General features: G+C 40.6%; 1 protein-coding gene across 1 annotated transcript in view; it reads right to left on the bottom strand.

The window, feature by feature from the left end:
- CCDC6 (coiled-coil domain containing 6) overlaps window positions 1–12,896 on the bottom strand; it is a 109,438-nt gene that overhangs the window by 51,090 nt on the left and 45,452 nt on the right. Inside the window, exon 2 of the mRNA XM_043476902.1 lies at window positions 4,939–5,088. Within this exon, the coding sequence (XP_043332837.1) occupies window positions 4,939–5,088 (150 nt within the window). The remainder of the gene's footprint in view (window positions 1–4,938; window positions 5,089–12,896) is intronic.

Below are 12,896 nucleotides of genomic sequence, written 5' to 3'. Positions count from 1 at the left end.
CTGAGTAAGACCCTGCAGGACCACCCCAAGGACAGATTCTCCATCTTACACCTGCCCCCGCCTTGGCCCCCGCCTCTTGTTTGTAGAAAAGCTTTAAATTTGCTCTTTGGTTACAGAGCAGATTTAATTAGAGAAGTGAGAAAATAGTCAAGCAAGACAAAATAATAATAGTTAAGCCATACAACAAGGACCTTTATTTTATTTCCTCCTCGGGGCTATAAATAATATCCTGAGCCGTGTCCTTGAGTTGTTGTGCAGATACTAAAACCCCCACTAGGTGGAAGAAGTTCGCTGCATGCTGACCACCAGCACACACAAACCCCAGACTGGTTGGAACCAGAAAACTGATGGCTGAGATTCCTGAAACATCACTATTTCCTCATCATCAACCCATCAGAGAATTGTGCATGAGCTGATCATGCACCCTGTGTCTCTCTCCCCTCAATGTCTTTCAAAACCCTTCCTGAAAAACCATCGAGGAGCTCATGTCTTTTGAGCACAAGCTGCCCATTCTCCTTGTTTGGCGCCCTGCAGTAAACACTGTATTTTCTTTTACCACAGCCCCGTAAGTGGACCAGCCTTGCTGCGTATCAGGTAAGCAGACCCCAGTCTAGTTTGGTTACAGCTGCAAGACTGTGAGCTCTCAAGTTCAGTGATACAGCTGGAGGTTTCAAAACATAAGGACAAAATAGGTATTTTTAAAATTTTCTTCTTAGGAAGTAAGATATTTTCTAATTACAAAAGTAATGCATGTCGCTTCCACAAACTGAGAAGGAAAGGAGCACAAGAAAATTAACATCCCTAAGCTCAGCACCCAAGTATAATTACAGCCAACATTTCAGAGAACAGTCTTTTAGACTTTTTTTTCCTAGCATAGATATTAGGAATCAAATTCTGATGAAGAATTTGACCACAAAACATTCCTTACACATTTTAATTACAAATTATGATTAAGCAACAAACATCTCTTCAAGGCATTCCAGAGCTGAATTTAGTTCTAGCGTAGGCTTGGCATTAGACAAGAAGGCTCCTTTTTAGGACAGTTCTTACCAGTCAAGTCATTGATCCCATGGTCCAGGCTCAGAAAGAATCAGATTTTTCAGACAAGAGGTTTTGCAAAACAAAGGTATCTATCTAGCAGATATATACAAAAATAAAGGAGAAAAACTACATGCTGTTGTGTGCATGTGTCTTTGTTTGCTTCAGACAGGATTAACATACTTGGAGGTGTTCAACCTCTCTTCCAAACATGATCTTTTAACAGGGCAAAGAGGTTTCTATTTATCTACTTAAATACATTTGATTCAGTGTTTAAAGGTATTTGATACCATCTGCATCATAGCAGATGGGAAGGGAGGTATCTCCTTTATAGTAATAATCTCATTTTGTTCTCAAGACCAAAGAATTCCTTTGAAATGCACATAAAAGCAACACTCACTATCAAAGACAACAGCCACAGCACAAGCAACAAAACCAAAATTGCTCCATAAATAGCCTCTAAGTGGCCTCTGGGTGAAAAATGTTAAACACTTCCCTGGTGAACAGGTCAATTTACTCCTCTGTCCATCAGTGTCACCGGCAGCACGGTTTCTCTTAGTAGGCTATCATAACAAGTTCTTATCCAGAAGCAAGCATCTTCGAGAGTCATACTAAAGTAATTACACAGTTGGAAAAGTCTATTGGTACCAATTACTCTAAAAATCTTCCAGATGGGAGATTAGTTCTACCACACTGGGTGGCAGAAAATGTGAGACTGCAACAAAGGGCTGGCTGAAATCCTTCAGGAAAGCCTGGGGGATGGGTACAGTGGGCCTACAGCCCTTCTTTCCAGCGGTTATACAAGAGCCTTCCATCTGGCCAAAGGGACAGGGGTTTACCACAAAGTGGCGTGCAGCAGATACCTGGTGTCTATAGTAAGGGATCACCTATCACGTCACAGTGGGCACAGCTCTGGAACTTGCCAGAGACCTCAACCTCACACTACCTGCCATTCGTGTCTTTTCAAAAGTCTTAGAAAGAACCAGGAGCGTGGAATAAGGGGTTATTTCTTATGGATTCAGCTTCAGTTTGAAAAAGTTCTTGGGGATGGGTGGTGGGGATGGTTGTACAACAATGTGAGTGTACTTATGGCCAGTGAATGATACACTCAAAAATGGCTGCAATGGCAAATTTTATGTCTATGTTATATATACTTTTGTGAAAGTTGCTCAGTCGTGTCCCACTCTTTGGGACCCCATGGACTATACAGTCCATGGAATTTTCCAGGCTAGAATACTGGAGTGGGTAGCCTTTCCCTTCTCCAGGGGATCTTCCCAACCCAGGGATTGAACTCAGGTCTCCCACATTACAGGTGGATTCTTTACCAGCTGAGCTACGAGGGAAGCCCAATCTTCCCAACCCAGAACTCAAACCAGAGGCTCCTGCATTTTATTACTATATATACATATGGAATTCCCATATACAGGGCTTCCCTGATGACTCTGTGGGTAAAGAATCTGCCTGCAATGCAGGAGACACAGGAGACATGGGTTCAATCCCTGGGTTGGGAAGATACCCTGGAGGAGAAAATGGTAACCCACTCCAGTATTCTTGCCTAAAAACTCCCATGGACAAAGGAGCCTGGTGGGCTACAGTTCAAAGGGTCACAAAGAGTCGGACATGACTGAGAGACTAAGTGCGCACACACTCTCTCTCTCTCTCTCTATATATATATATATGTATATATATAATACATGAAAATAAAACCTAGGAACCAAGCTAGGATTTATGTCTCGGAGTGTTGACCATCCATTTGCCCAGGTTCTACAAGTGGGCTCACTAATGAGCTACAGACCCACCTAGAACTCCCCAAACAACAGACTTACATCCTCATACTGAACACTTTGTTTTGACTGAGGGTGAACATAAGACCCAGTCATGTAAAGACCAAGGCTCCACCTTACAAACTACTTTGGGTAACATTGTCTTGCATTGTCCAGTTTGTATTAATGTATTACCCAGTCTCTTTTAGAAAGATCCATGCCCCTCAAGAAATTTAAGTTTTTAATATATGAAAATTTTTCTCCTGACCAAGTAAAACTATTTCTTTTAATATAAGAATTCTGAAAAAATAATCTGGAAAAAATAATAATCTGAAAAAATAATTCTGAAAAAAAAAAAACCAAAAAACTACATTTCTCCAAGTTACAGCTTTACTTATAGGATGTTCAGAGCTTAAATTTTAAGTTCAAACCTTCTTATGTGAAGTATATTACTATAATTAACCTCTTTTTATGTTGCACATGGCTCTTAGGCATTCATTCTATCCACTAGCTTGCTTTAAGGGACATCAATGTCCTTGGAAAGTAGGTGGGTCAGGATAATAAGCTAATGAGAGGCTAGTTTAAACTACATATTACAGAACAACCCACAATGAAAATGAGTCTTTCTAGAGAAAAAAAAAGCATGATCTGGCTAGGATATTGACTGCTTTATAATGTACTTTAATCAAAGACTCCAAATACCAATGACTATGCAAGTTGAAAACAAAAAAATGTTTCTCAAAGTGTTAAAAATTAGGGCATCTGATTACACACTAAAATCAGAAAAGGAAGCCATAATCATATCCTTACAGTTCTGGAAGCAACATGCAGAATAATTAGTCTAATGCTGCCAAGGTGTGATAGAGTCAAAAGTCAAACTAATCTTCTACCTCATTTTTTTCTCTAAATCAGAAGGCACAGGAATAAAGAAAACATTTCAACACAGAAATTCCACCATAAATCTCTGCTAGATAATACTGACTGAGGATCTCTATCCTTCACATTCCAACAGCTACCATATAAATCAAATTTTGTACAAGATTATAGTGGTATCTTTATTCAGTAATTAGGTATGAAAATAAGAATAAAAAGATGGACCATTGCATGGTCTTAACACTAAAGTTTCTGATCTCTTCTTCCAACATTTGATATGTTAGAAGGTAAGAGAAGAATTTAGGAAGGCTTTTTAGGCTTCAAATATCCTTTTGCTATAATCTCATTAGAATACATATTTTGACCAAATTAATGCATAAAATTGTTAGTAATGCCAGTGAATAAAAAATACAAGGAAAGATTTCTATCTTTTACAGCCATCTGAAAAAAATACCAATAATGGTTCTCTTCGGATAATTTTATACCTATTCACTATTTTGGAAATGTTGTCCTAAACAATGAAAACTCCATGTCCCACCTGTTCTCAAGTTCATACTAAATAACCTGCATGATATTTGCCCTAAACAAATCTTACTTTTGTAATTTACTAGGAAACTTCAAGGAGAGGAAAACAAAACAAACAGGAGGGGAAGGTAGAACAATCTAACAAGAAAAATAAAAATTTCTGTATGTTTTGTGTGCTGTCTTCTATACACTATTAGTGATTAAATTTAAAACATTTGTTATTTGTTCAGTAACATATTACTCCCCCATCTGAACACAAATGATTGTGCATAATTTTAACTATCACAGATACATATATTTTTCTCCCCTCAAAGTCGCATTTCCCTTTGTATCTTCATATATTAGTACAAAAGACCCACTTCTGGTTGCCAAAAATGTCCACATATTCATTATAGATTCAACATAAAAGGAGAAAGAAATCTCACATTTGGCATTAACTCTCATAATCCCAAAATACTGCATACATCATTGACTCCTGTGCTAAGGCCTCAGGCTCATCAGCAATTTCTTGAAATGGTCAGGGTATAAAATCTTACCTCACCTAAGCAGATGAGCTGGGAACCACAGTCTTGATATTATACTGCTGCCACCTTCACTTAGGTATTTTAATCTCTAAAGAATTTTAGCTACGACCTCATCAGCAAGTGTTTCAAGCAAAGTGCTAGATCAAAGTCATTTTTTTTTCCCCCTAGAGAAGAAAACAGGCAGGGAAGATAAGAGGGGAGAAAAGGTAATTTACCTGCATCAATTTTCTGGAGAGCTCATTAGTGAGGAACTCTTCTTCCTTCTCATAATTTACAGCAAGGGTTTCTTTCTCCTTCTGCAAAGCTTGAATTTTCTTGAATAAAGTGTTACTTATGAATTCTTCTTCCTGCTCAGCCCGGGCTTGCTGTTAAAATTTTCAAAAAAAGAGAAAAACAAAAGAAAACAAAAATACGTTAAGCAAATAGGAATTTACTAATTGAAATATAGTTCTTATTTTCAGAGAGGGCGCCCATTTTAATTAGAGCTCTATTTTTAACTGTGAACCAATATACCCCAAGATGACAAAAACAGAGGAATTGAGTAGCAACCATAAAAGTAAATCTGTTACCCCAAAGGGACTCCCGGTACTATTGTCTTAAACGGATAGTTGTCAGTCACTCAGTTCTGTCTGACTCTTTGTGACCCCTTGGACTGTAGCCTGCTAGGCTCCTCTGTCCATCAGATTCTCCAGGCAAAAATACTGGAGTGGGTAGCCATTCCCTTTTCCAGGGGATCTTCCCAACCCATGGTCGAACTCAGGTCTCCTGCATTGCAGGCAGATTCTTTACTGTCTGAGCCACCAGGCAAGCCCTATTAAAGGGATATTTCAAAGAAATTAATAAAGATGGTTTGCAGTCTTTAGAAGCTATCCCAAATCAATCACCAGAATACAGAAAGCTCCTTCTCATATGGCAGACGGGTCCAATGCTGGGGTATGCGTATCAATTCATGACAACTCTCAACAAGTCTCCTCATTCGAAGGGTTCAGAGTTAAAACACCTAGGTAACATCTTTTACTGAAGCAAAGAAGTACCGTTTACCAAAAGTAGAATCATGTCACCTCTTCAAGATGTTACTGAAAGGGTTTGGATATGCAATTTGAAAAGCAATACAGATAGACACAGATTAATTTACATGTTCATTAAATATTTATTGGAAGGAAATAATAGCAAACAGCTAAAAAATAGTTGTTGCAAAGAGTCCAGGGGATGAAAGATAAGGATGGATGAGAGGAGTGTCATTTTTCACTTATTAATTTCCCTACTGGGAATTTTTTGGAGGTGAGGGCAAGGACAGGCATTACTAAATGTTAAAAACAGAAGAAAAGGGAGTCAGGCATCATTCAGTGGAGATGAAAATATTCTCCCATAGATTCCTCCCTCCACTTGTGTTTTAACAGAATAAACAGAAAAACCTAGTCATCCTTGCAGGAAACTAATTTTTTCAGAAAACGGGGGCTTGTTCCAAATGGACTCAGCTCTCTTCAAAGTACCTTTTAAGCTGCAACATTTTGATGCATGAGTCCCCAGTAACGCAGTCCTATTTCATCTGCCAAGTCCAGGAAGGAAAGAACTGCAGCAATTCCAAGCCTCCAACACCTGTCACTTATACAAGACAGCCAGAGGGCAAGAGAAGAAAGGGCACCTACCTGAAACAATCGCCACCTTTTATTGTAAAAGGTCCGACAGCCACTCCCAACTCGCCTGGCTGGGCTGGCTGGGATTGCCACCCCCACCTGGAGAGCCCTGGTTTCTGGGGAGTTCATCCTCCCTGCTCCCCATCACAGGCAGGAAGGACGCCAGTGCCTGGAACTGCCTGCCAAGCAAATCTACCGAAGAAAGTCACGTGTATGTAGTACTAAGACTGAAAAAAGAGCTACATAGAAAATGGAAGCTTGGGGAGGAGGTCTGGCTCTCCAGTTCTTTAAGACACCATCTGGCATAGGCCGGGAGAGGTAAGCAACAAAGAACACATCACTCAGCTAATAAGGTTTTATGAGCAGCCAAGCGCACCCGGGGAGCAGGCCGGAGGTTCCCAGGGTTCCCTTACACACTCTGTAATTCATCAGCGCTTCTCAAGGTCGTGCTCTTTACCCAGAGGTCAAGGGAGCACAGCCCAGGACTGGTACTTCCTCTCCCCTTTAAACTGACCCCCAACTCGGCTTCAAAACTCTCAGACTTCCAGATTTCATCCTAGTGCACTGGGCAGGAATCCAAAGCATTTCTTTCGGGCATATATGACACACACATCCAAGCCCGCAATCTGTTTGAGTTACCTGTTTTTCTGGTTTTGACTGACAAAGTTCTATATGATTTGAACTTTGATTATTCTAAAAGGAACAGGACAAAAAGGTAGAGAGGGGAACTGTAATGCCTTTGCAGGTGACTCTGCACTTAGATTTCAAAAGGATGTTTACCATAAACTCATTTCATTATCAGATCAGACTCAACTTCTTGTGTGTTACCTGGCATTCTCTGTTTAGGTGACTGGTAAATTTACCCCGAGTCCAGTAACAGAGAACTAGGCTCCAAGGCCCAGCAGACTACCACGCCCTTTGCACAGGGACCTAGAAGTGAGAAGCTGAAAATAAGAGGCCAGGCCCTAAAAGTTTAAAAAATAAAAAGGACTGGGGGCAAGCTAGGTCTGTTCTGTAAGTGCCTTCCAAAGTAAGTGATGGTTATGAGAGACCCAGGCTTCAGCCAACAAAACTTTTCACCATTTTAGAATAGCCACTTATTTCTAGGCAATAGAAACAGAATAGTAGAAAAAGCCATTCCAAGGACCCACCCACAACATGAGGAACTGTTCTACAGAGGCTGGTTAAAGTCTATCTAACTTAACAAGGGATTAACCAGGCCTGACACAGACCTCCTTTCACTAAGTTTTTGCACTGGGGACTGTTACTCTGCTTCCCACAGCATCTAAACACACAGAGGAAAAACATCTATCTGGGGGATAAGAATCCAGGTCCCGCAAACATAAAACTAGTTCACCCTTTCTCCAACTGGCCACAGAGCATTTTTAGGAATTAACTCACAAATGAGCAGAAAAGACAGGGTGCTATATCCAATATGGCTCCAGAGAAAATTGTTTAAAAACTCAGCTCTAGTGTACTGATGACCATGGGTAAACATGATCATCACAGTAGGTGCCATGCATCATAGATAAGCAAGATGCATCCATTTCGATTTTCCCTGCAGCTTTCCCCCTATTTTAGGCATTATCTTCTCAATCTTCATCTCAAATCCTGGCTTTCTCTTCCCCTTAAGTCCAAAACAGGCTTCCCAGGTAGCGTTAGTGGTAAAGAACCTGTTTGCCAATGCAGGAGATGTAAGAGAGAGATAGAGGTTCAATCTCTGGGTGGGGAAGATCCCCTGGAGGAGGAAATGGCAACCCACTCCAGTATTCTTGCCTGGAGAATCCAATGGAAAGAAGAGCTTGGCAGGTTACAGTGCACAGGGTCGCAAAGAGTTGAACATGCCTGAAGTGACTTAGCACGTACGCACGCACACACATTCCAAAACAGGTCTTTTCATTTAGGTTGTAAAAGCAATCACTTTTCCAATTTATCTCCCCCAAAGAAGCCAAGAGCTAGGTAGACCACAGCCTAGGAGCAAAACAGGGCATGTGCTATTTGCAAGGAACTTGGGGTTGGACAGGTGGACAGACAGAGATAAAACAGGCTGACATAAAACCTCAGTTTTATCAATCTATTTCCCTTTTATCTGAAATGCTTGAAAATCTCAGCATACCTAAACACATCCAAATTAAAAAATCAAACTCTATTCTCAAAACTAAAAAAAATCAATCAAGGTTACCTTATACCTCCCTAAACTCTCAAAAGAAAATATGAGCCAAACAATTACAAACTCTTTGTTTTGCATGTGTTTGTAGAGTTGAAGACTGCAAAAATCTGGGGGAAATAAAAAAATCTGTGATTACAGATATAGAGAAAAAACTAGTGGTTACCAGTGGAGAGAGCGACTACAGAGGGAAGGAAGGAAGAGGTACAATCAGGCATAAAATAAGCTACAAGGACATATTGTACAACATGGAGAATATAGCCAATACTTTATAATAACTATAAATAAACTTTTAAAAATTGTTAATCACAATATTGTACACTTTGTAATTTACATAATATTGTGCAGCAACTATACTTCTATTTTAAAAATGTGATTATATTTTCACATTTGATAAGGTTCTAACTGCTCTGTTCAGAAGCTGAGTGAATGCTAGCATTACCTTATTCACTTATTGGTGTCTGCTACTTTGCCCCCCACCCAGCAGGGTTCACTTGACTTCTGTGATGTGAGGAGTACGCAGAGTACAAAGCAAGTCTCAGTCTCCATCATTCTTTACTCATTCTACAAAAGTCTGATTAAAAAAAAAAAAAGGAAAACAAGAAATGGACGGGCAGGGGAGACACAGGAGCAATTTACCAAGGTCTTTGGAAAAAAACGGCAACCCACTCCAGTATTCTTGCTTGGAGAATCCCATGGACAGAGGAACCTGGTGAGCTACAGTCCATGGGGTTGCAGAGTCAGACACGACTTAGCAAGTAAACAACAAACTGGGAAAAATAAACATCCATCAAAAAATTCTTAGAAAACAGTCATTTTCTCCTGAGTCACCACATATTTATTTAGGCAACCACACTCTAGATGAGCACAATTTTCTGCTGATAAGGAATCATTGTGACCCACTGTTATTATGAGCAGGGCACAAATCTGACAGGAGATTCCCCTGTGATTGCTTAGTGCTTCTGTCCTCCATCAGTCATATTCTGGAGATCAAGGGTTAATACAGAAAGGAGAATTTGAAAACTCTCAACAAGAGCACTTACTGTTGGAAAGAAAGTCCAAGCACCAGGACCAAAATTATGTAAGATGATGCAGCTCATCATCTGTCAAGAGTAAGAAAAGGATGGTTCCCAAAGTAAAAAAAAAAAAAAAATAGAGGCATTTATCTATCTGACAGCAGGTGCAGGTAAAGGATATAATGAAGAGAAAGCTCAAGTGCCTACCAAGATTTTGCAACCGTTTTACAAAACTACCTTTAATTTGAATGTTGTTTACTTTAATAACAAAAAATCATAATGCTAAAATACCTTGGGGGTTGGGAGGGAGGGGGATACACACACACACACACATACTTATGGCTGATTCATGTTGTACTGCAGAAAAGAAGACATCATTATAAACCAGTTATCCTCCAATTTAAAAAAAACACCTTGAAGCTCTAATTTTTAAGAATTCAAGCAGGCTGGTATTTATTATTTTAATTATTTAAATTCCTTAAATTTAGGAGCCTATTTACATATATTATTCTAATTATTTAAATTTATTATTCTGTTGCTTAGCAACTTACAATTCAAATTTTAACAGTCTTAACACCTCAGTTTGAAAAGGCATCTGAAACCAAATTGTCAGGATGGCAGAAACCAATACCAAGCCAGGAAACTGAGGAACACTATGTTCTCTCTCTGCTCTCATTTATGAGGTACACCATTGCCTGTATCAATTGTTCTGGGAGATGCTCGGCATTCAGTGGAGCTCATGACAGAGGGCTGGCACCTCTTACAAGATTAACCTGGACATCGGTCATACCCATGGGTTTATCAGAACAAACTACTATCCTGCCGTGGCCCTGCACTGGCTAACGTTTTAAGTGCCAGTAGATCCCCTGGAGAAGGGAATGGCAACCCATTACAGTATTCCTGCCTGGAGAATTCATGGACAGAGGGCCTGGCGGGCTACAGTCCGTGGGTCACAAAGAGTCAGACAAGCCTGAGCGACCCCCACACACACGGCAGCGGTGGGTGACAGCGAGGACGCGCGACAAGCCCAAGGCCCACACCTGTGATTCTTCCATTAGGAGAACTAAGGAAGTGATGTCAATTACATGCCTGAGAATTACAGTCCTCTATTTAGGCCACGGAAGCACCAGGTTATCTCGTGCTTCCTCCGCACACTGTGTACCAGCCCACAGTAAAAGCAATTAATAGCTGATCGATGAAAGCATTTATATTATTTATCCTCCCAGTACTGTCAGCAGATCAGTAAGTACACAAGGGCCAGAACGGAGTCATTATGAGCCCTCACAAGCGTGCTGTGCTGCCCGACACTGTGCGCAGGCCATTGTTCCAGGACTGCAGGCCAAGGGCGGAAACAGCAACAAAGGGGACTTTCAGGACAAGAACTCAGAGAATCTTGATGTTAAAAAGGACCTTAATGGTTAACCAGTTTCATCAAGCTGCAAGGCCTCTCAAACCAGCTTAGTGAAAGACCAGACCTTCCACCAGTTCGCAGGGGACAACACATCCCTCCGTGCCTGTCCTACTGGACACAAGCAGAAACAGCTCTACAGACATGCTTTGCCCCATGAATTCAACAACACTCAAACTGGTCCATGCCCTGTTCAGGAAGATAAGCACCCTGGTCACCTGCTGGGATACAGAGAAATCAGAAATTGCTAGGGAAGTTACTAAATGTTTACAGTAGATTATGGGTTAAGAATTTATCTCCCCTTGGGCCAGTGACAAACAGAACACGTCCATAGGCCAAACTTTGAAGAGCATGGCTTGGGGTAGAAGAGGGGGACAGTGCATACACAGTATCAGACTCCGGAGTCAGGCTGCCTGGTTTATAAGGTGCCTATGCCCACCTCCAGCTGTGTAACCCCAGCTGAGTCACGGGACCTCTCTGGGCCATCATAATCTCCTCTAGAAAGTGAACATAATGGCACCTCCCTCCAGGTTGGTTATGAAGATAAATTCACATCAAGAGCTTATCATCTCATACCTTGCATGAGTAAGCACTCGAGAGACATTTAGCAGAAGAGCTTGAAGATGGAGTATGTATAGGATGATCAGGATGATTCATGAGAAAACAGTGAAGTCTTAGGGAATCTCACTTCATTTAGCTAAAAGGGGCGATGAACCTATTTGCAAAAGCACAAATAAAGACACAGACGTGGAGAAGAAACACACAGACACCAAGGGGGAATGAAGGAGTAGGATGAATTGGCGGGTTGGGATTGACATATATACACACTATAAAACAGGTAACTAATGATAACCTAAGGTACAGCACAGGGAACTCAACTCAACGTTTTGTGAGGACCTAAATGGGAAGGCAATTCAAAAAAAGAGGGCATGTAGGTATACATATAGCTGATTCACTTTGGTGTACAGAAGAAATTGGCAAAATATTGTCAAGCAACTATACTCCAATCAAAATTTTAAAAAGAAAAAAGGAGAAATGGACACAGTTGTGGCAGAGAAAAAAAATATATAGTGGAAGAATTAAAAAAACAAAACAAAACATGGTTTGTATGTATTGTCATAAAAAGATGTCTAGGGATTTCCCTGGTGGCCCATTGGTTAAGACTCCGTGCTCCTGATGCAGGGGGCCTGGATTTGATCCCTGGTCAAGGAACTAGATTCCACATACCACAACTAAAGATCCCAAGGGCTGTAACTAAGACCCAGTGCAGCCCAATAAAGAAATAAAATATTAAAAAAAAGATGTCTAGCAAAAAGTGGTTAAGTAAAATAGAGAAATAGAGAAGTAGAGAAAGTAAAGGTGGAAGCTCCCGAACAAAAACCACATACCAAGGACACAAACACTGGCAGTCAGTTAACAGAGACTGTTGACAATTCCATACAGACACTAACTGCCCTGCTGCCATGATAAGCAATGGCTTCAGACCTCCAAATTCTCATAAACCATAAAATAATTTTACCTAAAACATGCACAAACAAGAAGATCAAAAATGTGGAAGATATCAATAGATACAGGAAGGAAAATGAAAAGATTTCACGCACAGCTAATTATAAGACTAGGGAAAAAATAGGAAACAGAAAGAGGGTGAGAATATCTAAAAAGATGATGGCTTCTATACAACCTGAGAATATCCCATAACCAATCCAATGAAAGACTTGAGGGAACTGCTCGACTGTCCAATGGTTAGGACTCGGCACTTTCACTTCAGGTACTTGGGTTCAATCCCTGATCTGGGAACTAAGATCCTGCAGGCCAAGGGGTGTGACCAAAAATAAAAAAATAAATAAATCCTGTGTTTGTTTTTGCCAAATGTGGCCACCCTATCTGGTTTCCAAGTGGCTCTCTCTTAAAAGTTCAGGTTTAGGGGTACAACACCATACTCATC

Source organism: Cervus canadensis, chromosome 8, assembly GCF_019320065.1.
Source record: "Cervus canadensis isolate Bull #8, Minnesota chromosome 8, ASM1932006v1, whole genome shotgun sequence".
Lineage (NCBI taxonomy): Eukaryota > Metazoa > Chordata > Mammalia > Artiodactyla > Cervidae > Cervus > Cervus canadensis.
Note: the sequence above shows the minus strand (reverse complement) of the source record. Positions and strands in the feature narration are given on the sequence as shown.